The sequence below is a fragment of the Dermacentor albipictus genome, chromosome 7, assembly GCF_038994185.2.
Source record: "Dermacentor albipictus isolate Rhodes 1998 colony chromosome 7, USDA_Dalb.pri_finalv2, whole genome shotgun sequence".
NCBI lineage: Eukaryota > Metazoa > Arthropoda > Arachnida > Ixodida > Ixodidae > Dermacentor > Dermacentor albipictus.
In genome coordinates, this window is record NC_091827.1 from 129,080,732 (window position 1) to 129,105,937 (window position 25,206).

The following is a 25,206-nucleotide window of genomic DNA, read 5'->3' on the forward strand; positions in this document are numbered from 1 at the left end:
TCGCGCACTTTCGCCTCTCCACGATTTCCGCTTCTCTCGCATTGCAACGTAACTGACGAACGCCGCCGGATTTTCGTTCGCACGAGCGTTCTGATGCTGGCGCATTCACAAATAGATAAAACTGCAACGTCGTGTGTAGGCGCACCAGAAAAGGCACCAGAAAAGGCAGGAAAGAAGTGAGCCGAGGCAGATGTTCGAGGTCTCATTTATTATGACAGGGAGTACACATAACAGTTGCCCGATAAAAAACACTGGGTATACAGCGGGACACGGAGGGGGCCAAAACAACAGACAAGGTACACAGTCTGCCGCACGCCACACGCGTGTGTGAGAAAGAACTGCTCTCCTCCGGGGGCACCCACTGCCACTCGCGAAGCTAGCTTCGATCACTTGACTGATCTACGTCTACTACTGGGCCGCCTCTTTTTTTTCTGCAGACTGCCCAATTTGTCAAGTCGATGGACAGAAATTGCTGGCTTTCTGCTGTCCTGCGAGCCATGCCATTAGCTCCGAGTTTTCCCTACACGATGCCTAGCTTCTTTTTTTTTTAAGAATTGCAGACGGTCACTACTGCTGTTCATACCTTGGACAAAACATGTATAAACGATAGTGGCCGCATGCAGTGTTTCTGTCTCTGGACGCCTACGCATACAGAAGCAGTACTGCCAAGGCCTTGGAGTGCGTAGTCTGCGGTATCGGTGATCCAACGTTGTCGGCCCAAAATGTGACTTCACGTATGGCAGCGGGAGCGGGTTTTGGAGCCAGTTCTTTCTTTGTTGCGGACACGGAGGCGGCGCGCGGCGGCTTTCACTACGGCACGCATGCACCCGGAGGTGCACCACTGCAGAAGGCAACCAGTTATCACAGGGCTTCTTCAGCAACTGGCGCAAAACTAGCGGCACACGACTGTTTGTGTTGTAAGAAACAAGACTGCTAAGCCCTGGCATTTAATGTACAACCAAGTCCCACTCCAATCAAGCTCTTCCTCGCCTCTGATGCTTCGCTTTTCCTACTATGAGGCCTACAATATTGCCAAAATTTTGTGCAAGTAAAAAGTAACAACTGCATGAAAGTACCTTGGGTGAGCTGTTCTGTCACATTGCCTTCCTACCATTGACAGGGTGCCACTCCGGGTTTGCTATGTACAGGCCGAGCGCGTCATGGTGCGCGTCCGAAGCCCCGCTTTCTAACAGATGAGAAATTCTGGAACACGTTTTGCGGGTGTAGCCGGCAGCTAGGGTCGCATTTTTTTAAACTAAGTTTATTCTTCATCTATTGTTGGTTGCCCTTCACAAAATTCAAGCAAGGTTGTACGCTGGGCGCCATAAACTACTGTGAAACAGGACAGTCCACTACGCTTTCATTACTTGCTTGAAAAAAAAAGAATACAAGCGCCAGAACGGATATATCTAGTCGGAGGTTCTGTGGCGACATATGTCAGTTTTCCTTGGCAACCATTGTTCAGACTTAGTAGTGAAACTGCACAATGCCCCAATTTTGTGGTAGGTGCGAAAACCTCAACACAGGGGCAAGCGTAGTTTGTTGAAATTATCTCGCATTCCTTGGTATATGGCGCTACAGGTGCCCGATCATCTGTATATAGTTCCACCACTAATTGAATCAAGGTAACTGTTTACCAATGCTCTTCAAAAAAAGCACAGAATAGGCGATGCATTAAGTAAACTAATAGCGCTAATAAATGACGTTTAATTACCGTAGGGTGCGCTTTGTCGGCGCTTAGTTTCCTGCCAGCCACCCCAAATGCCGCACAGTTGTGCAGGCCAGCGCCTCAACGCGTGATGTTGGCACCACATTCGAGCCCGATCCAGCACCGGGGGCAACAAATGGTGAAATGCAGCGGGACTTCGTGGAGCGCCATGAGGCCTCCGGCCATGAAACAGTACTTACAGGCACGTAAAATGAAATGCATGATTTGATTACCTCCTGGTAAGGTGTCTTGTAAATGTGACACCTTGCCACCAAGGGGAGAGCCTCTTCACCATGTTTTTTGGTGGGCAGCTCAAGGCATGGAGGAAGATGCACTTCACTACTCGCCAATACTAGCTGGAATGTCAACAACACTACCGGGCATAAATAAACTTTCCAGGGCATAAATTAACGGTGCTTAAAACGTAACAAAACATACACATATTAAAAAAAGGATTCACATGGCAACGCCAAGGATTCACAACCGTGAATGCAGGAGCATGCGCGCAACGCTCACTGCGTCTACAATCGATTCCTGTCAGGGCGCCTGCTGCTTGTGTGTGCGTTTCTTTTTTTTTTGCAAAAAACCGATTTGATCGATGACGACACTAGAAAATAAATGCGCGTACAAAGAAGGAACACGAAGGGTGTGCAGGAACGCACAATTTTTCTCCTGGAAAGCCAAAGATCTAAAAAGATTTAAAAGAACAATTCGACTGCCTATAACAGCAAACAGAACGACATTGCGACGCGAACTGATTTAATATACGAAGAAGTTAGTGTGAGCAAGCCGAAATCTCGCGCACTACGGATGAAAAATTCAACGAGAAATAGAAGTAAAATTGCCCATTTAAGCAATGAGCTATGCCGAATACCTCGTGTGCTTTGATGGCCAGCCAACATCGGGGAACATTAGTTTCGGAGATATAACTTTGAGTGATTTACTGCCTCAACAATACCGCTAGAATCATCCTACGCACAGAGTTTACGTGCCGGGAAAATGTTAGTGTCCTCGATAGTGATCTTCAGAAAAGGCACCTCCAAATCGGCGCAGATTTGCTGCTAGACATACCGGCCCGCAAATTTTAAAATGCCAGACAAAGCGTCGTGGTGCTAACTTTGACTTAAGACTCGGCAAGATAAAATCATTCCTTTGAGGTCCTGGTAAGCAGAAACGCGTTTCCTTGATAGTTGGTTGATTAGGTGCGGAAGGCGTAGATACATCAACGAGAACGACAGTAACGCTGCCCGTTTTTCTAGGCCTAATCTTTCAAGTCATTAAGGAAACTCACTCTGGTTTTTGTTGCTCTATGCTTTTATTTCATTTAGCTTGTTCTCCTCGTGTAACGAGACGCGTGTTTAAATACATATTTGCTGTAGTATGATGGAGAACTGCGTGATAGGGACAAAGACTGGACACTGGGTAAGGAGTGGACACGAACATGGCCGTGTATTGTGTGTCCAGTCTCTTTCGTTGTTCTGTGTCTTCTGCGCCTTCTAGAAATGTGCATCTGCGTATCATTTCGCCACAACTTAATGGACTCGACCGACACACAATACTGAGTTGTACTTTATGGGAATTTCGTTACAAGATTGCGTGGATTAAAAGAAAGTGTTTTGCAGCTTTGATGTGGTATATGAATATGCAATGCTACTTCTTTTCCTAGATCTACGTGCTTAGCTATGCCAATCACTCCAACGTCTGCCATTTTCATGTAAAGTACGTGAAAATTCATGTTTATCACAAACAGACTTCTTTGTACTTTAGTGAAAAATAAACGAGAAAACAAAGATAAAAAGCTACTAGACAATAAACAACAGGGCAAGAGATGTCTAGCTTCGGCTCTGCTGCCTTCGTATCTATGTTCCTCTTTCTTACACCGTTATTTTTAATCGCATCTCATACTGAATGGCCCAGCATTACTGAATATGCTGAATTACATTACTGAATTACTGTATTGTCCGTGCAAAATGCGCACTTCCGTGGCTTTGTCGTTGTATGATATTTCCAGCAAAGAACCGCGCTTAAGTTTTACCGAATGAAGCTGAAAATGTTGCTCGCCGTGTGCGCTTCTTCTGTCGCCACTTGGTCATCTAGACTTCAGCGGCGTCTCCCCCCGTGTGCGTCAGAACACTGGGCACAGCTTGTTAAGATGAGGAATGCCATGGCATCTGTTCCAAGCCACGCCGACCATTTCGTAAGCATGGCGAACATGAGTTCTTTCACCCCCATTAGAGCGCATCTGAGGGGCGAGAATGTTCTTACTGGCTTATTTCAAGCTACTTTGAAAACAACCGCTCATTTTCAGTGTGGCAATGTGTAATAAATGGACTGGCAGTGAATTGCGGTAATGGCTGACAATTTAAATAAATAAGAATAAGAATTGCTAGAACTTAGGTAACACAACAGTCGCCAGAAACATGTCTAACGCGATGTCTAACTTGATTATAGACTCTTTCTTGAAGTAAGGACTCTGGTGGCGCACTACTTCTTTCGACAATGTCATCGCCAGCAAGGACGGATGACGCGAAACGTCCTAATATGATCTCATGTCGTGGTCAGCGAGCTCCATTTTTAACTAGTACGTACTCGAAAAAGGCAGCGCATCCATGAGGTTTATATAAGCAGTAAAACGCGACGCACCTGAGGAATCGACAAGAAGCGACCGAGAAGATCCTTCTACCACCCAGAACAGAAGGCGAGTTCTGGCTTAGGTGAAAAGTACCAGCCACCGCGCGCGGTCCTTTATTTGCAGTAGGGGGACAAGGTACGTAATACTTGCTCTGTTCTCATTTGCGAGACGCGTGGGTTGAGTGCAGCCTTTCGAGCGAGAAGCCAGGCACAGCTCTCCGTACCCAAAGACGCCGGTCTCGCAGAATGAGCGGAAATAGAGGGTTATACGCAAAGGTAAACCTCGTTAGCACGTACGGTTGGGCCCGCGAGAAATGCTTGTAACGTTTATTTATTAAAAGAACTTCGTTTGGTAGTCCATAAATGGAGCGTACTTATCAGATGGTCTTATTAAGGTAGGAGGTTCCTCTCCTGGTCTGTCTTTTCTTTGTAGTCCAGCTTGCGTACTGAAAGCTCGGGTCTACGAAAAGACATGATTGTACGACGACGTAGTTTCTAACGGAACAGTACTAGTATTGTCATAAACACAACTAGAAAATAATAATACACAGAACCTTTTACGGCGCACTTGGCGTTGGGACTTAGTTGGCCAGATTACTCGAGACACCGGAATTATCGTGCACCCAACCTCTTCGTAAAATACTATCAGCGATACCAATGTTTGCAGTGAAGTTGGACTCGATCTTCGCGTGTGCAATTCATACGCTATTTGTGCGCAGTCTTGAGCCTCAACAGTATTGGCCCCTTGGCTCGTCTTGCAGCGTGATATCTTTCGCTATTACTGCTTTTATCCAAAAATGGCATAGCCTCTTGATGTCAACCATGTGGAGTTCACCTGCTCACAGCAGAAGTACGCCTAACTAAATCAGCAGAGTTCGTGCTAGCTGTGAAAGACATCAGGCGGCCGCCACACAAAAGTGTGAGCCATTCCGAGGCACGAGCACAAACAGCGTGAGCTCTTGTTAGGTAAGGCACGAACATGCGACTCATTGTCTCCTACCCCAACGCCAATAGAAGAACATCTAAAGGGACACTGAATCACTTTTTTAACATGCTAAGTAGCGCTTCGTATTCGTAGACAATGCTACAATAAACACGCCGAGCCATTTTACTGTAGCAAGAAATCTTGTCCTCTTTCGAGCGGTTTGGAAGCCCCGCTCTTGGCGATGACGCGAATGCCACCCTCAAGTTATTCGGTGAATTGCAGCTACTCGCACATGCTCAACATTTAGCATCTATTTTGACCTAACGAGAAAGCGGCCACACTGGACACGAGCAGCGCTTACAAAGATGAGCGCGAAGAAATTAGAGCGCTCACCAATGTTGGCTTATGCATCCCGACCGCCTTGTCACCGCTCTCTAGCACATTTGTAGTCTCGATGGCTTCACCAAAACTACGGAAAGAAGGAAAGTGAGATAACCGAGATTTCTTATCGGTGCCCCCCTAACTGAGAGCTAAGAGCGAAAGCAAAAATTACATTCTTTACATATTCGTTCTTATTATGTTCTTCGCAAAAATTTCTTCCGGTATATGTTCAAATAAAGGTACCCGACAAATTTAAGCCTGTTACTCAAGCTCCACCAAGAAAAATGCTCCAGGGCCCCTTTAAAAAGTTCCTTTGTCAGACGCTTGACTGAATTTTTATAGAACTCCTCAATCGTATCACGCTGCACACATAGATGCAGAAAAATGATAGGAGAGGAACATTTGCATGCATATTTCTTTCATTTCCCTCCCCCCTACCATTGGTCTTCTGCTACTGAATCATTGCTGGCATCACAGTCTCTTTACACATATCATTTTGTAATTTGGAGAGGAGACAATCAATACCCGCCGCACGGTTTCCTATGGACAGCGCTTTCTCAAACAAGAGCTCTATTGATGATTGTACACTCTGTCATGTCGTCCCGCGCGCGGAAGAAGATTGGCCAGTGGTGTCTCCTTGTCTGGTCACTTGCGTCTGGCGCCTTTGCTGCCAAAGCCAGTGTTGCCGACCCAAGGGTAAACGTCGGGACACGGCTGGCATGTCTTCATGTAGCGGAGGCCTCCCTGGTAGGGCACGTTGCAGACGGTCGGCCTGTGGCACGGCTCGGGTCGGTCACTCCTCGGCGTGCACTGCCATGGCTCGAAGCTGTTGATTCTGCGAGGCGAAAACCAGGAGATACACCGGGCTTTATCACTATACACGGGTAAATTAGCAACGTATTCAATCGAGTTGACAGCCACACCTGAAAAAGCCTTTTTCCTGTTGAGATCTTCTACAAGAAATATTTTCTGTGGAAAGGTAAATAAGTTTTGCAGAGATGTATGAAAGCTGTCATTTTTACATGCAATATTGAAATTACCTCATCAATCTAAAAGCAACATGAAGGACCAAGGAAGCTTTCTGGTAAATTACTGTTCATCTAATTTCTCCACCTTTTGGTCTTTCAATGGTTCGGTGTTTGAGTTATTTATTAATTCACTTTAACGAAAGATTTGTGCTTCAAAGCACCGTGCTTAAAAGTAAGGAACAGGAAACACAAGAGGGACATGCTAGGATGTCAGACTTTCACCGCGTTTATTTTCAGAGCATCACCCTAATATATCTATTTTTCAGAGATGTGCACATGCAGAGAACACAGCACTTGCAAACAAGCTATCTTCGAACACTATCTAAAAACCAACGTTCACTCTTGTAGAACAATACGCTAGGCCACATTGATGCAACGATCTCCTTACTCACTTTCACTTCACTTTATTACCTTAAAGGCCCCCAGGATTGGGCGTACTACATAAGGGGTGGGTAACCAATATGAAAAAAATTAAATACAAAAGAAAAGACGCTTACGAACACGTTTGCACGCTGCTAATTAAGGCAATTATACAGTTGAAAAACGTGGCAGGTCATTGCGTCATTGCGGCGATGTCGTGTGGAAGGCCGCTTCAGTCCGATGCTGAGCTTGGAAAGAATGATGAGGCAGAAGTGGTGGTGTGGGCACGTGCTCGGGCGACTTTAGGGAGGCTATCAATGCGGAGTGAAATGCGTACTGGAGGACCCATGTAAGGTGGATGTTGAAGTGAGCTGTAAGATAACTTGTGGAACAAGTGCATACTAGCGATACGATGCCGACAAGTCAGGGTTTTTAGGCCAGATTCTGCTTTTAACGATGATACACTGGCATTATATTGCTACGGGATAGTATTTACAATGACGAAGAGCGGAGCAGTAAGAAGACAACGATGACGATTAGAAGCTAGCGCGGGCTATTGCCTCTTGGCCAAGCGCAGCGTATTTACTTGTAAATATACTTGTACATAGCTTTTCGTGTGCGTCATCCTAGGTAACATATCTGGTGGAGGTGGACGTTCCCTGTACCTCGTCACGGAGTTTCGCAGTGGACGGTACGTCGAGCCTTCCTTCATGGCTCCCGGCGACGACAACCCGACTCCGCCGGCTCCGACACCTACTGCCACCTCGACGACCTACATTACTCTCCCTGCCCCCGTGATCCTGGCGTATTCTCGGGCAAAGATGGGGAAGACGTCGATGACTGGATCAGCCTGTATGAACATGTCAGCCGCAATAACCTGTGGGACCCTACTATTATGCTCGCCAACGTAGTCTTTTACGTCGGTGGCACACCTAGAGTTTGGTATCGCACGCACGAAGATAAGCTCACCAGTTGAGATTCACTTAGGACACAGCTTCGAGACTTGTTCGGCAACCCCTACGGTCACCAATTTGCCGCGCAGAAGGCGCTTTCCGGCCGTGTGCAGACGTCAATAGAGCCCTATGTCACGTACATTCAGGACGTCTTGGCTCTGTGCCGCAAAGTTGACACCCACATGACTGAGTCCGACAAGGTTGCCCACATCCTCAAAGGCATTACCGATGACGCCTTCAACTTGCTCGTTTGCAACAACGTAGCAACGGTGGATGCTGTTATAAAAAAGTGCCGCCGCCTAAAACTCGCAGTTTGCTCGTCTGCCCAACACCCCACCGACATCTTCCTGTGCCGACACTCCTCGTCCCAACAAGACTGCCGATGTTACCAGGATCGTCCGGCGTGAGATTGAGGCTGCCTATCCGGCTGCCTTCGACTCCAGTCCCACCAACACATCTGTAGACACGGACTCACTGATCCTGGCAGTTGTCCGCCAAGAGTTCGAAAACATGGGTCTTCACACCATCTGCTCGGCCCATCGTCCTGATACCCGCCCGGCTTCTTCGATCCCGCCCCATCCCGCATCTTCTTACTCACCAAGTTTCCGCTACCCATCTGAATGGCGCACTGCTGACGACAAGCCCATTTGTTTCCACTGCCATCGAATCGGGCACATTTCTCGGCATTGTCGCAGTCGCTGGAGTCCCCGACCCGGCCTGCTTATACTGCGTACTCTCGCCCCCAGGTGGCCCTTCTCATTCCTTATGTCGCACGCTCCAATAACGCCGCCGCTGACTCTCCTGCACCGAACCGCTCCTATTCTCGTTCGCCTTCGCCCCAACGACGACAATCTCGCTCTCCCCAGCCCCGTCGCTCCTATTGGCTGACTCCCTTCGGACACCGCTCCCAGCCGGAAAACTAGACGATGCAGCACCTCGAGGTGACGCTGGATTGCTCCCTACGCCGCCAAACCCTCTACTGACGTCGCCCACTCATCTGAACCTTCTTGACGTGCGAGTCGACGGTGTTTCTGTGTCTGCACTCATAGACACTGGTGCGCATTTGTCCGTAATGAGCGCTGACCTTCGTAACCGGATCAAGAAAATTATCACGCCCGCCACGACGCCTGTTGTCCGTGTCGCCGACGGCGGAAGAGCCCCCGTAATTGGTATGTGTACCGCCCGCGTCTCCTTCGCCGATCGCTCAACGATCGTGCTATTCACAGTCATCGCTCACTGTCTCCACGACATCATCCTCGGCTTAGACTTCCTCTCCGTACATTCTGCTCTCATCGATTGTTCCGCCAGTACTCTCTGCCTTGACCTGCCTGTTCTGGATCCCGCTGAACTACACCCCAGTCGCCTCAGTTCGTCGACTTCGTTCGCTTGCCACCTTCGGCACTGACCTACGTTGACCTAGTGCCTTCCCCACCAGTCCCCGACGGTCACTACATCGCGGCTCCTATGCAAGACGTCCTCCTTACACACGGGATCACAGTACCTCACACAGTTTTATCTATTACGGCGAATTGCGTCTGCCTGCCAGTGGTCAATTTTGGCTTGACGGCACAAGTGCTGCCACGCGGGATGTCTCTGGCCCAACTTTGCTCATTCGAGGATCACTCTGTAGCATCGATTTCAGTAGGTGACCATTCAGCCGATCCTCCTCTACCGTCGCAGTCGGCAACTTGTACCATCGCCAACTTACAGAAAATGATTGCACCCGACATGCCTTACGAGCACGCTCGTGCGCTCTACCGCGTTCTGATTTCCTACCAAGATATTTTTGACTTTAACGATCGTCCTTACGCCCAAACAACAGCTGTCAAACATCGCATTAATACCCGCGATGCCCATCCTATTCATCGCTGCCCGTATCGAGTATCATCGGCTGAGCGTTAAGTTATTCACACTGAAGTTCGCAAAATACTTGCCAAGAACGTTATTGAACCGTCATGTAGGCCATGGGCGTCACCTGTTGTGCTGGCAAAAAAGAAGGATGGCTCATGGCGCTTTTGCGTGGATTATCGACACCTTAACAGGGTTACCAAAAAGGACGTGTATCCCCTACCTCGGATTGATGACGCCCTTGACTGCCTCCACGGTGCTCGCTATTTCTCCTCTATTGACCTTCGCTCCCGCTATTGGCAGATTGCCGTGGACGACCTCGACCGCGAGAAGACTGCCTTTGTAACACCTGACGGTCTTTATCCATTCAAAATGATGCCGTTCGGTCTATGTAACGCTCCTGCCACTTTTGAACGCATGATGGACTCCCTTATTCACGGTTTCAAATGGTCCATGTGCCTGTGCTACTTGGACGACGTTATCGTATTCTCCCCAACGTTCGCTACGCACCTCGAGCGCTTCTCAGCAGTCCTAGACGTTTTTCGTCGAGCCGGTCTGCAACTCAACGCATCAAAGTGCCAATTCTGCCGTCGCCAGATTACCGTCCTTGGACATCTCGTTGACGCGAACGGAGTGCAACCGGTCCCAGGCAAGATCCATGCTGTTACGCACTTCCCTGTTCCAAAGTGTGTCAAGGATGTGCGCAGCTTCATCGGCCTTTGCTCGTACTTCCGCCATTTCGTGAAAAATTTCGCGGCCATAGCACGACCACTAACCGAGCTTTTGAAGAAAGACGCCCCCTATCGCCTCCCTTTCCAGTGGGGCGATAGTGAGGCCTCTGCATTCTCGCTTCTAATGATCTGCTCACAACGTCTCCCGTTCTGGCCCATTTCGGTCCTTCTGCGCCTACCAAAGTCCGTACAGATGTCAGCGGTCACGGAATTGGCGCAGTACTGGCACAACGCCAGCGTGGCCACGACCATGTTATCGCTTACGCCAGCACGCTCCTCTCGCCCGTGGAGCGCAACTATTCCATCACTGGGCGTGAGTGTCTGGCCCTAGTATGGGCGGTTGCGAAGTTCCGCCCATACTTATATGGCCGACCCTTTTCCATTGTCACAGACCATCACGCGCTTTGCTGGTTATGCTCATTGAAAGGCCCTACAGAAAAACTTGGTCGCTGGGCCCTACGCCTCCAAGAATATTCGTTCTCTGTCACCTAGAAATCTGGCAGACTACACAAGGACGCTGACTGCCTGTCTCGCTACCCAGTAGACGAGCCTGACGACACCGACAGTAGTACCGCCGGCGGCATTTTCCCTGTGTCTACCTTCACTAACATCGCCGATGAGCAGTACCGAGACCTATCGCTGCGAGTACTCATCGAGTGTCTGCGCTTTACACCTACCGACGCATCTGTTCGCCGATATGTCCTCCAGGGCGATATTCTGTACCGAAGGAGCTTCCTCCCTGATGGCCCTGATCTTCTTGTCGTGCCAAAACATCTACGACAGACTGTGCTCTTTGAGATGCATGACGCACCCACTGCAGGACATCTTGGGGTAACCCGCACACACGACCGCGTCCGCCGCCGCTTCTATTGGCCTGGTCTCGCTCGCTCCGTCCGACGCTATGTTGCTTCCTGTGATCCCTGCCAGCGTCGGAAAACACCTCAGGTGCTACCTTCCGGTCATCTACAGCCGATCACCGTCCCTGTGGAACCGTTCTTTCGTGTTGGATTAGACCTCTTCGGTCCCTTTCCCACGTCATCCTCTGGGAACAAACGGGTAGCCGTCGCAACTGATTACGCCACCCGATACGCTATCACGCGAGCTCTCCCTACCAGTTGCGCCACTTACGTCGCGGACTTTTTCTTGCGTGACATTATCTTAGTGCATGGCGCCCCGTGACAGCTGCTTACTGAGCGTGGTCGTAACTTCCTCTCGAAAGTTATCGCCGACATTGTGCGTTCCTGCTCTATTCAATACAAGCTGACTACCTCATACCATCCTCAAACCAATGGCCTCACAGAGTGGTTAAACCGTACTCTTACCGACATGCTGTCCAAGTAGGTTTCGAAGGACCGCCACAACTGGGACGTTGCCCTTCCTTACGTCACATTTCCTTATAATTCTTACCGGCACGACACCGCTGGATTTTCTCCATTTTATCTACTCTACGGTCGCGAACCGACCTTGCCCCTTGACACGGTACTTCCTCCTGCTGCGATCTCAACAACCGAATATGCGCGCGACGCCATCGCCCTCGCCGACCATGCACGCCAGGTTGCCCGTGCTCGACTGACGGACTCGCAAACCACGCAGCAGCGTCAGTACAACGCCCGCCACCGTGGCGTACAGTTTTCGCCTGGTGCGCTCGTGCTCCTGTGGTCGCCCTCTCGTCACGTCGGACTTTCAGAAAAGCTCCTTTCGCGATACACAGGGTCCTACCGCGAGCTGCTCCAGGTGACGCCTGTGACGTACGAAACTGCTCCTGTGAGCTCAACCTCGTCATCCACTCTGGCATCTAGTGATGTCCTACACGTCAGTAGCCTCGAGACCTACTACATTGCTTCAGACTCCGGCCTTTAGTCGCTCCGGGACGGCGCTTTTGCCGCCGGGGGTAGTAATACGGGATAGTGTTTCCAATGGCGAAGAGCCGAGCAGTAAGGAGACGACGACGACGATTAGAAGCTAGCGCGGGCTGTTGCCTCTTGGCCAAGCGCAGCGTATTTTCTTCTAAATATACTAGCACATAGCTTTTCGTCTGCGTCTTCCTACGTAACAATATGAATAACATGAATGAATGAATCTTGTGGCGCGATTTCGTATTGATTCTAGACAGTTTGTTAGATATTTTCGGTTAGGGCTTTAGATGGCAGAGGAATATTCCTGCTTAGAGCGTACGATTGACTTGTGGGCAATCAATATTAGGTTTCGTGGCGCTTGACGTAGATGACGTTTTAAGAACGCAAGGCTTATGCTAGCAGACGATATCAGATTAGTGGCATGCGGTTTCCTGCTTAGATCGTTGGACAACGTCACGCCTAAGTATTTATGAGACTGTGCTAATGCTATAGTGACCTGCGAGATTGTGTAAGGGAACAGCAGAGGATTACGTTTTCGATGAAAGGAGACAAGTTTGCATTTATCGATGTGTAGTTCCATGAACCACGGATTACACCAGTCCTGGACGTAATTTATGTCGCTATAGGCAGTTAGTTGATCAGAGGGGTTAGTGACTCTGCGATAACATATTCATCGGCAGAGATATGGACGTTACAGGAGACATGCGTTGGTAGGTCGTTAATAGATATGAAAAATACAAGGGGACCAACGATTGATCCTTGCGGGACGCCTGATGTTTCTGGAAGAGACCTAGAGGCTTGATTATTAACGTGAACAAATTGAGTTCGGTTTACCAGAAATTCTTTTATCCCCTGCAATGTGTTATGATGTAAGTATAACCAAGAAAGCTTTTCTTTAGTAGCAAGCGCTTTGAGGAACCTTGTCGAAGGCTTTCACAAAAGCTACGAAGATCGCATAAGTTTGAAGGTTAGAATCAAGGTTCGTGTGCGAGTCATGGAAAAAGATAGCTAATTGTGTTTCACAAGATAGAGGATCCGTGTTGAGAAGGATGAAAGGATATAACACAGTCAAGGAAATTGAATGGGCTAGAATAGATTGCATGCTCCATGATTTTGAATGGCACACTTGCTAATGATGGGGCGGTAATTAAGGGGTGATTCTTTGTTACCTGATTTGAACACCGGAACGACCTTCCCCCCTTTACAATAGCTGGGTATGCTGCCTGTGGAAAATGATTGTGAGAACACAAATGATAGATACACTGAGGAAGCATGCCGAGTGTAGTTTAAGAGTTTGCTGGTGATTTCGTCAGTACCAGCAGGCAGAAGATGACATCTTAATATTTTCAATGATACAGGTGATGCCGTGCGCAGCAAATGTGATTGGTGGCATTAGCGATCCTGGTTGGCTAGTTGAGACAGATGGTGGCATATCAGTTTAGTTTGTGAAGACGGAAGAAAATGCAGTGTTAAATATATTTGCTTATCCAACGTCGCACGCTTTCTCACCAAGTGTATTGGTAAGTGTTATGATAGGCGCATGATCAGGGTTTAGAACTTGCCAGAACTTTCTTGGGTAATAGGTTAGGATCATCGACAGGTAAGTTTGAAAAAATACCAGTTTGGCATTACAATTGAACTGCAGATATGCTGACTCGGCTTCGTAATATTTTTTCCTGCGCATGCACTCGGGTTTCATTTTGCTGCACGGAAAAGTCATTTCTTTGTGTTCGCAAGTGTTTTAGAGACTTCGAAAACAATGGTTTGTTATGATTGGCACGAAATGTAACGGTGGGAATGAATTTGGTTGTTAGTACTGTAATCTAAAAGTAAGCCAGTTGCCTCAATTGATCAGTCGTGGAAACCTCATTCGAAGTCTGCAAAATAAGCGAGAAATTGGTTAATTTCATTGTGATTGCCTTTGTCGTAAAGGCGAATCGTTTAATGGAACCTTTGGCGCGATTCTGGAATGAAGGTAAAAGTAGCATGTAGAATTTTGTGGTCACTAATTTCGCGGAGTTAAGAGTTTATAAACTTTCAGGGTGATTAGTTAGTATAAGGTCCAAGATGTTAGATAATTCACGTACGAAGCGTGTGGGTTTTTTACTAACTAGGTTAGACTGAAATTTAGACGCATCAATGAAATCGTTTCTTTATGGCTTGTCGGCGTTAAGTTCTGCCAGTCAATAGACGGGAAGTTGAAATTGCCAAAAGGAGAATGCGCGCGTTGGGCTGTGTAGCATAAAGTTGATTTAGTCTATCATTTCGGTTATAAGAAAAACTTGAATTGCTGTGGGAGGCCTCTGTAGCAGAGAACAAGTACGACGGTTTGAGGCTCGGAACGGCAGATTATCCGTAGTATTTCAAGCTCTGATCAGATGTTAATAACAGCACAAGGCAATTGCTGGTTAGTGGCAATTAGAACACTTCCTCCTCTGGAGCCCTTGCGGTCCCTGCTGAAAACATTAAAATTAGGTAGAGTGGCAAGAACTTCAGTATCGATGACGTATCTGTTAGCCAAGTTGCAGTTAGTGTATGTTGCTGGCAGATGATGAAACAAGATTACAAATTTGTTCATGCTTGAGGAGGAAACTGCGTAGGTTTAGGAAAATAAAAGAAACAGAAAAATACGGCAGTTTAGCACGATGGCTGCTGCAAGGAAGTTTAGTGACATGATGATGGACTGTATGCTGTCAGATTTCTTTCACTGAATGCGACGAGTAGTTGAATGCGTACCACTTAGGACCGATTAACAATGTGTTGTAGCGCAACTAGTATTGTGGTTTTAGTTTTGGCAAATCGAACGAAATGCTTTCGCACATCTCGGACAAGGCGTGTCCTCCCTAATGCTGTAATCAGTCCCTTTTAACTTACGGCCATTAGAACAGATTAGCTCTTTGGTTTAAAAAAAGTAAATTTGACTATTATTGGGCAAGTATTCTCGGAAGAATGGAAGCCAAGATGGTCAGCTCAATTTCATTGTGGTCAATGGTTAGATCTCGGTGATTTCGGCACAAGACAGTTTCTTGAGATTGGGCGTAGGTTTCCGATGCATTGTTATGTGTTAGAGTAGCAGCTTGGGCTTGCTGATTTTCCATCCTGCTGTTAACAGCGCAAAATGTAGACAAGAGATTAGACAAGAAGACACGACAAGCGCCGACTTTCAACAACGTTTATTTTGAAAGAAACATGGCTTCTTATAACCATAGCCCACACGTGTCGCAGTCACGGACGGGATCGCACATCATGTGAAACATGCACTTTTTCTTTTTTGCACTCAAGATAATGGTTGCGCATGCAAAAGCTCAAGTTCCTTTTTGTCACTAGAGTAGCAGATTGGGCTTGTTTGTTTTCTATCCTGCTGTTAACAGCGCAAAATGTAGACAAGAGACGAGACAAGAAGACACCACAAGCGCTGACAATAAAATAACTTGTGCTTTTGCATGTGCAACCATTACCTTGAGTGCAAAAAAGAAAAAGTGCATGTTTCACATGATGTGCGATCACGTGACTGCGACACGTGTGGGCAATGGTTATAAGAAGCCATGTTTCTTTTAAAATAACCGTTGTTGAAAGTCAGCGCTTGTGGTGTCTTCTTGTCTCGTCTCTCGTCTACATTTTGCGCTGTTAACAGCAGGATTGTTATCTGTGATATTAAAGAAAATGAAACTGTTACATTTCGAGCGATTTTCGGCGCCATCTAGGTGGGCTTCTATTTCTCTCATTTCTTTAAAAAATTAAATTATGGGGTTTCACGTGCCAAAACCACTTTCTGATGATGAGGCACGCCGTAGTGGAGGACTCCGGAAATTTTGACTACCTGGGGTTCTTTAACGTGCACCTAAATCTAAGTACACGGGTGTTTTCGCATTTCGCCCCCATCGAAATGCGGCCTCCGTGGCCGGGATTCGATCCCGCGACCTCGTGCTCAGCAGCCCAACACCATAGCCACTGAGCAACCACGGCGGGTATCTCATTTCTTTGGCTGTGTGGGTGGTGTTAGTGCAGATCTGATCCACGTTGGTGCGCTGTGTTAATAGATATTGATAATAAATTTCTAGGACAGATAATCTGTTACTAAGGTCAGATATATCTTGTTGAGTCGTGGTCAGTTTATTTCTGAGAACTTGAACCTCGCTGAGTAGTCGTGACTGACCAGCAGACAGCTTCTTTAGTTCCGTGAGTACCGTGCCCCGGACCTGGGTTTGATTCGACATCGCCAGCCAACAACAAGGTACGTACTACACCAGCACATTCAATAACAATAAAACTTGAGCAACCAGAGAACCTTGAAAAAAGGTTGCAAACGGGCATGACATCCCAGTGGTTTTCTCGGTACCTAACAAGCTGTCGAAGCTTTGTGCCCGCATTTCTTCCCAAAAGGCCAAGCGTGGGTCAAGCACGCCAGGCCACTTCTCCGTGGCGTGGTAGGCATCGTATAAAAAATTCCGTCGAGCTGTGACAATGTTTACATAGGCCAAACCGGCCGATGTGGTAATGACTGCCTAAGGGAACACGTATTGCCGATTAAGAATGGTGTGGGTACACCCCTGCCGTTCCATTGTGCCTCATGCAGCTGCGTTTGGGGGCATGCACGATACAGGAAGAGCCAGAGCAGCATTAGCCCGTAAAGTGCTTGAAGCCTTTCATGTTAGGAAGAAGGAAGATGGTTGGGTTAGCGTGCCTTGAGTATCGCAAGGCACACTGTTCACAACCATTCACGTGAATGAATGTGGCGTCACCATCTAGGAATCTCCAACATGGCTAGCTGTTGCAACGAAGTGGTAGCCAGGATACCAGGGATAGTGGGGGTTGCTACGGTGTTTCAACTGGGGCGCTGTGATTAGGCCAAGACATAGTGTTTCGTGCTATCATTAGGCATTGGAATCGTGAGTGATGGATGGCACGAGATTATACGAGAAAATTAAAGCTGATTTTAACGATAATCTTCGATGGTTTCTGCCACCATTTTCTAGTTTTCATTGTTTGTTTGGTAAGGAACAAGAATGGCACTGGAAAGTCCCATCGTCATGGTGTGTCTCGGAGCCAGAAGATAGGCACAATAGGAAGCGCTGCCACCATCGCGGGTCGCACAGATGGCTCGCCGTTCTAGATGAGCGATCGTTGCTCCAGCGGTCTTTCTGGCTGATGCTTGACGAGTTGGCTGACGCTTAGCTCGGCAAATCTATGGGAGGCGGGACGATGACCAAGTTATCCGGTTCCTTCTTTCAAGCTGTGTTCCTCCTAGTCGCAGGAATACCATCACAGCCACCATTTGGATTCAAGCAGACGCGCAGAAGCAGAATTTCTCAGCACATTTTCGATAAACTTGGAATTTCTCCGTGTGTTTCGTCACTGTCGCTGGTGCAACTTCGTCAACAGGGAGAGCTATGAAAGCGACAAAGGCCGAGCATTTCAACAGTGGGCTCCGCAAATATGCAGGAGGCGGGACAATAACCTAGCGCGACGGTTCCTCCTGTCGAGCCATGTTGGTTCTAGTCGCAGTAGCGCCATCGCAGCCACCACTTGTATTCAAGTATACGGTGCATGCGGCGACGCAGAGACCGAAGTTTTCAGCACATTCTCAAGAAACTGCAAACTTCTCCGTGTGTTTAGTCATTGTCGTTGGTGTAACGTCGTCTACGTGGAGAGCTATAGAAGCGACGACGGCCAAGGTTTTCACCAGTGGGCTTGGCAAATCTACAGGAGGCGGGACGATGACCCAGTGCTCCGGTTGCTGATGATTGATGATTGCTCGGTACTCGTTAAGGGAAAGACATTAATATTTTAAGTCAAAATGGAAGTGCGTCCTGTCACAACTTGCAGATTTGGTGCCAGAACAATAGGCTCATTCTTAATGAGTCAAAAACTAAGTGTCCGTTGTTTCGCACCCCAGGTACCTTAGAAAATATAGACGACCATATTGCTCTTGGGACATTGAAAATTAAAATAGAAAAGCCTGTTAAAATTCTAGGCGTCATTTTCACAGAAAACATGTCTTGGAATGAACACGTGAAAACTTTATTACCAAAATTAAGCAAAGCCGCCGCTGTATTAAGCCAGAACCGTCACACTTTTCCAGTCAGCATTAAAAAGTTGTTATATTTTGCAGTCTTTAACTCTCACTTACATTGCTGCAGGCTAATTTGGGGAAACACGATAGCATCGAACTTACAGAAACTCTTCCTCATTCAGAAAAAGCACTTAGATCAATAGAAAATTTATCGTTCTTAGAACACACAGAACCACTCTTTCACAAGCATAACATTATGAAAATCCACAATATATACAAATCTAGATTATTAAGAACCTATAAAAACGCCACATTAGGTAGGGTGGACCTATTCCAAGAATTATCAAATCTGAAGAGAAGTACAATTTCCTACCCTTACTGATATCAACCGCCATAATAGGTTCCCTTCTCGCGCACCGATTATGGGAAAGAAAGACTTGCCTACGCTCTAGCAACTGCAGAAAATGAGCTAGACCGGAAAAAATGTGGACGTTCTGGCCCTTACTAACAAAACCTTAGTTGACCTGCCTTTTGACTGTATTGAAACTAATTATGCTTCTAAATGTTCATTGAAATATGTATGCTGTGTAATTGTTCTTGTAACTGCCATTTGTGATGGAAGTGTCTGATCGTTTCTTTATTTGCTGATGTTTACATAACTGAATCTTTATACCAAATCGTCGTGTCACTGCTGCTGTATGGGTGTCTAGAGCTTAGTCAAGCTCCACAACTGCAGCTTTTTTCTCTGGCCCTCTATTTTCGCAGTAAAAATGTATTGTCTGCGGCGAAAATAAAACTTGATTGATTGATTGATTGATTGATTGATTGATTGATTGATTGATTGATTGATTGAAGTAGACGGTGCATGCAGCGATGCAGAGGCCGAATTTTTCAGCACATTATCAAGAAACTTCAAACTTCTCCGTGCGTTCAGTCACTGTCGCTTGGGCAACACCGTCAACGCGGATAGCTATACAAGCGACGACGGCCAAGCTTTTCACCAGTGGGCTCGGCAAATCTGCAGGAGGCAGGACGATGACCTAGCGCTACGGCTCCTCCTGTCAAGTCGTGTTGCTTCTAGTCAAACTAATACCATCGCAGCCACCACTTGTGTTCAAGCAGATGGTGGATGCAGCCAGAGGCCGAATTTTGCAGTATATTTCCAAGACTTCCAACTTCTCCGCGTGTTTTGGCAGTGTCACTGGTTCAACGTCGTCAACGTGGACGGCTATAAAAGCCACAACGGCCAAGGTTTTCGCCAGTGGGCTCAGAAAATGTACAGCAGGTGGAACCATGACCAAGCGCCCCATTTATTTTTCTTTGAGATTGGCTACGTCTGTGCATGCAAAGATGATGATAGCTGCATTGTTATTTTGCCCAACCAATGTACGGTGTTAGCTATTGCGTGCGATTGTCTTCACGTGCGCAAATTGATGTGCGGTGATGTAGAGAAAAAGCCCGGGTCCCAATACTTGTGAAATGCTTGATATGTTATTAGCAGGTGCGCAGGATATTCGAAAAGAGCTGGCAGAAATGAACAAAAAGCTTGCACAGACTGAAAAAACCGTCATCGATTTCGACGAGGGGACAATAAAGCAATAAAAGAATCTACACCATCAAGTCGAAAAATGACGGGTAACATTGTTGACCTAAATGATCGGGCAGAAAGGCTTCAAGAATCATTTCGGCTACAATATTTTTAGGAAGTAAAGAATCCTTTGGACACTAAACTGCGAGAAACAAAATCTCATTATTTTACTATAACCTTTCTTGATCTTCTAGAAACGGATTCCTCAAAGTTCGGAAGTTACCTGAGTCAAACAAATGAACGGGTAGAAAGGCTTACATTACATGGTCATTCTCTAACAAATGATGTTGAAATTGCCAGTGCACATAACCTGTATTTTTAAAGCGTCTTTTTGCCCAGAGGTTGAATATGCAACACAGGTTGCAATCTATAATTTTGAATTCCCAGCAATATCAGTCGAAGCTGTTTTGTCGATGCTCCGTAAATTGGAAGATAAAGAGAGCACTGGCCCAGATGACATCCCAAATGTTTTTTCTCGGACAGTACGCGGCGCAAAAAGCAAAGTTTATGGCATGAATTTTTCAAAATTCCTTAGACTCCAGCGAACTGCCCAATGGCTAAAACACAGCTCGAGCACTGCCGATATTTTTTTTTTAAATAAGGGTGATAATTAACTATTAGCAACTGCACAGCAGTGCCAATCAGGTGCGCATGCTCAAAGTTAATAGACCATGTAGTTGCACGTGAAATAATCTGTTTTTAGGCAATAAAGCCATATTATTACGTTTTCAGCATGGCATGAGAAAAGTACCACTACAGATATATTAACTAGTATTCCTGATTTTTCCTGAGTGTTAGACCAAGCTGGGCAAATAGATGGATTATTTATACATTTCAAAAAAAGCATTTGATAAAGTGTCACGTGGGAAACTTCTCGTTAAGCTTGAATCCATAGGTCTTACAAATTATGTTGTTAAATGGGGAGAGGCATATCTAAAAAATAGGAAACAATTTGTTGTAATCGATGGCTCTGCTTTCGACTTGCTTTCTGTTAAATCCGGTGTACCACAGGGTTCTGTGGCCACTGCTCTTTTTGATTTAGATAAATGATTTAACCACAGTAGTGTCTGACACTCTAACTATTAAAGTAAGCGCAGATCACTGTACTATATACAAAGGAGTGTTGTCTGAAGAAGGCCACATGCTATTGCAGGAGTCCTTGTTAGTTTGACTGTGGTGTCGGGAGCGAGATATGGAAATAAACGTTTATGAAACAATACTTTTAAAAATTATGCGTAAAAACAGCCTATTGCTTTTAGCTATAACCTTCATAATTGTGAGATTACCCAGGTAAGAAATTTTAAGTATTTTGGTCTTAGGCCCAAACAATGAAACGTTCCTTTCCTTCGAGCGCTTCCTAACCTTACGTGAGGCCTCCTTACAGCGAAGGACCGATGGAGGAAGCAAGCATACTCTGAAAGCTGCCTTCACCCGTCCTCACGTAAGGAGCGGTTGCCGCCATGCCTGGGTTCGAGATTATCTCTTAAAAGTTTTAGGCGAACACCAGAACACCCCTATTCAATAAAAAAAGGTTGTATCGTCGCACAATCTCTAAGTTGATGAGCTAATATAGAGAAGCGTGGACGCTATTTTTTAGTCTTGTTTACTAAATCTAAAGAAGCAGTGCATTACAGTGCGAAACATGATGTGCTCCAGCAACGCTGGCACGCCGGCGTCGTGCAACGCCTAGCAACGCTTCCATGCCGCACGCGAGACTGAAACGAACGTGCCCGGCAAAACGTACCGTGCTCGCGCTTCTCCGAAGGTGGGCGACAGCACGCACGCGCAAGCAAACGTCACGTGGTTAAGCAGTGAGGCGAAGTGCTCGTTCAGGGCCAGGAGCGGCGTAAGGACGCATGAAGGTAGCTTGGCCCAAACAATAAAACGTTCCTTTTAGGGGTGTGCGAATATTGAAATTTTCGATTACGAATCGAATACGAATAAGGCGAAGAACGCTCTTCGAATATCGAATCGAATATCGAATACATGTGTAGTGTTAAAAAATTGCAAGAGAGGTAACAATAGCTTTATTACCCTTTTAAAAATAACATTGCATTTTACAAGGTTGCTTCAAATTAAAGAGGTACTCAATTATAGATAATGGACTCAGGTAATGCCCTCAGTCAGGTAAAACGCTTGTTACAGATTGTCGTGAAGGAAAATTAACTGCTCAATATGGCCAGAAAGTAAACGCTCTCTATGCACTGTCACATTTCTACCGGTAGAAAAGACTTTCACTAGGAACTGAAGTGGCAGGGATCGCCAAGTACTTCCGGGCGAGTGCACTTAAAAGCGGGTACCTGAAGCGGCCAATGGACTGCCACCACTCACAAGAATTCATGCCCCTTTCCAGAAGAGGCTTTTGCGCGTAGTCTGTAACTTCCCTCTCAGGGGCAGATGCCAAATGTGTCTTCTCTTTGTTCATCACTAGATCGTCAAAAGCATTCCATACACTCGATGCCACCAGTGGACACGAAGTCGACGCTGGCACGGCGGTGTCCCCACGGTGTTCCACGACGGCTTCCTGGAGCTCCCTTGTCACAAGGTTTTTCAGCCAGATCATCTGACCAGATGCCTGATGAACTGTGGCCATAAAGCGCGGATCAAGAAACATGCCTAGGCTGGCCACTTCATCAAATTTCCACTCCGCACAAAGAGCCTTGATACATTTTGAATCAATGTTAGCAAACCCTGAGTTGCCTTTGCAACCTTCGAGGCAATGGGGCATTCCAAAAATAATTGGAATTATAAAGCTTGGTGAAAAAGAAACCGAAACTGATCATGTCTCAAATGCCTGAAGCAGATAGACTGAAACAGAGCATACAGATAATGGCAACTCAGGGTTGCAAAGGCAACCCTGAGTTGCCTTTGCAACCTTCAAGGCAATGGAGCATTCCAAAATAACTGGAATTATAAAGCTTGGTGAAAAAGAAACCGAAACTGATCATGTCTCAAATGACTGAAGCAGATAGACTGAAACAGAGCATACAGATAATGAGCGGATCATGCGAAGTTCTCAGTTAATAAACATGTTCTTAGGAGAATGCGGAGCAAGCATACAATTGGTTAATTGCTCAATTATTCGCAGTCTATCCGAATATTCGCCGTTTCCACCGTTAATCGGCCGTCCTCGGATATTCGTGAATTTCCGAACATGCATTTCTCGAATCGAATACGCTTCGAATATGGAAAATATTCGATTCGTATTCGAAATTCCGAATATTCGCACACCCCTAGTTCCTTTCCTTCGAGCGCTTCCTAACCTTACGTGAGGCCTCCTTACAGCGAAGGACCGATGGAGGAAGCAAGCGTACTCTGAAAGCTCCCTTCACCTGTCCTCACCTAAGGAGCGGTTGCCGCGTGCCTGGGTTCGAGATTATCTCTTCAAATCTTTCCGCGAACACCATTATTCTATTAAAAAATGTTGTATCGTCGCACAATCTTTAAATTGAATAGCTAATATAGAGAAGCGTGGACGCTTTCTTCTAGTTTCGTTTACTAAAGTTAAAAAAAAGTTGCGCATTACAGTGCAAAACTTGATGTGCTCCAGCAACGCTGGCACGCCGGCGTCTTGCAACGCCTAGCAACGCCTAGCAATGCTTGCATGCCGCACGCGTGACTGAAACGAACATGCCTGGCAAGACGTACCGTGCTCGCACTTCTCCGCAGGTGGGCGACAGTGCGCATGCGCAAGCGAATGCCACGTGGTTAAGCAGCGAGGTGAAGCGCTCGTTCAGGGCCAGGAGCGGCGTAAGGATGCATGAAGGTAGCTTTGGAGCTACCTTATGCTGAGGAAGCACCAAGGAAGCCTTCACCGAGGGCCCCTCAGTAAGGAAGCTTTCAGAGTGACATAAGGTAGCCTCACCCCAATGAAGGCTTCCTTAGTGAGGTAAGGAAGATTTCATTGTTTGGCTTCTTATGCTGAGGAAGTACCAAGGAAGAACCAAGGAAGCCTTTACCGAGGGCGCCTCAGTAAGGAACCTTTCAGAGTGACATAAGGTAGCCTCACTGCAATGAAGGCTTCCTTACTGAGGTAAGGAAGATTTCATTGTCTGGCCCTTACTCTCACCAGTAACCTCTTTGGTCAACACATATAGATAGAAGTTTGTTCTTCTGCTTTCACGGAGTTGTGCTTGTTAGTGAGAAAACTTTGCAAGGCCCCTAGTAAGGTTAAGTGGTTGGCATATAATACCTACATTAGGACTAAGTTGGAAAATGTGTCAGCAATTTGGGATCTTCCCAATAAAAAGGAAATCCACTGCTCCTAAATGACGGTGCAAACGCATGTTGCTGGCCGAGCGTTGCCAAAGCGGTAAAGCATCTAAGGACACGAAAAAGAAAAGACGAAAGCAGCATTTTGATTCTGCTTGAAATAAGGAAAGGGCGAAGCGCGTAGGAACGATGGAAGGTGATAACGGGTGCAACAATTTCGCATTTTTATACAAATGACCTTGTAGCTTTCGAATTGAATGATGATCCTACAACTTGAAACCTTAGGGCTAGGATAATAGCGCATAAATCACACGGGGACAAAACTAACGAATGGTAAAAAAGAAAGTCGACTATATTCAAGGGAGATTAGACGCATGTCTTCTTCAGACGATGATTCTTTACGCACTGGCCTCGTCTGCTCCGCTTCTCACACTTACCTTCTACCAGATGTTCTTTTTTGATCTCACCCCCCGCACATGCGCATCGCTTCGTGGTCGCAGTATCCGGTGGTCACGTCTGGCTTCACACTTGTGCACCGTGACCGGCGCGTCAGTCCCCGAAAGAGTGCGCGCGCAGGCTGTCCCAGTTTACCAGATGTAGATCATACCTTATGTACATCCCAGTAAACTGCAATATGTCCAGTACTCCTCAGGCACTCGTATCCCTGCGTGTTCTACAGAACAACACTATTTGGCTGTGACCAACGTTGAGCAGAAGATATGGCTTACTGCGGTGAGGAAAGAGCGGATATGGTTTTGGCTCTAGGTGCGTCAAGTTGACATAGAAGGCGCGCAGTTGAACTATTTGAAGGCTAGCATCCAGGTACGCGTCCGAGCTCAATGAAAATTATGCGTACATATGAAACGCTGAGACATACTGGGACTTTTACGAAGAAACGACATAAATTTTCGTTCCTGGGCGAGAACGTGGAGACATATTCTGTCAAACTTTTCTTCAAACTCAGATGCAAGT

The 25,206-nt window shown here is 46.7% G+C and overlaps 1 protein-coding gene across 1 annotated transcript in view; it reads right to left on the minus strand.

The window, feature by feature from the left end:
• Nucleotides 1–186: 186 nt before the first annotated feature.
• Nucleotides 187–25,206, minus strand: part of Cda5 (Chitin deacetylase-like 5) — a 371,641-nt gene continuing 346,621 nt past the window's right edge. Inside the window, exon 8 of the mRNA XM_065424245.1 lies at nucleotides 187–6,480. Within this exon, the coding sequence (XP_065280317.1) occupies nucleotides 6,291–6,480 (190 nt within the window). The 3' untranslated portion in view covers nucleotides 187–6,290. The remainder of the gene's footprint in view (nucleotides 6,481–25,206) is intronic.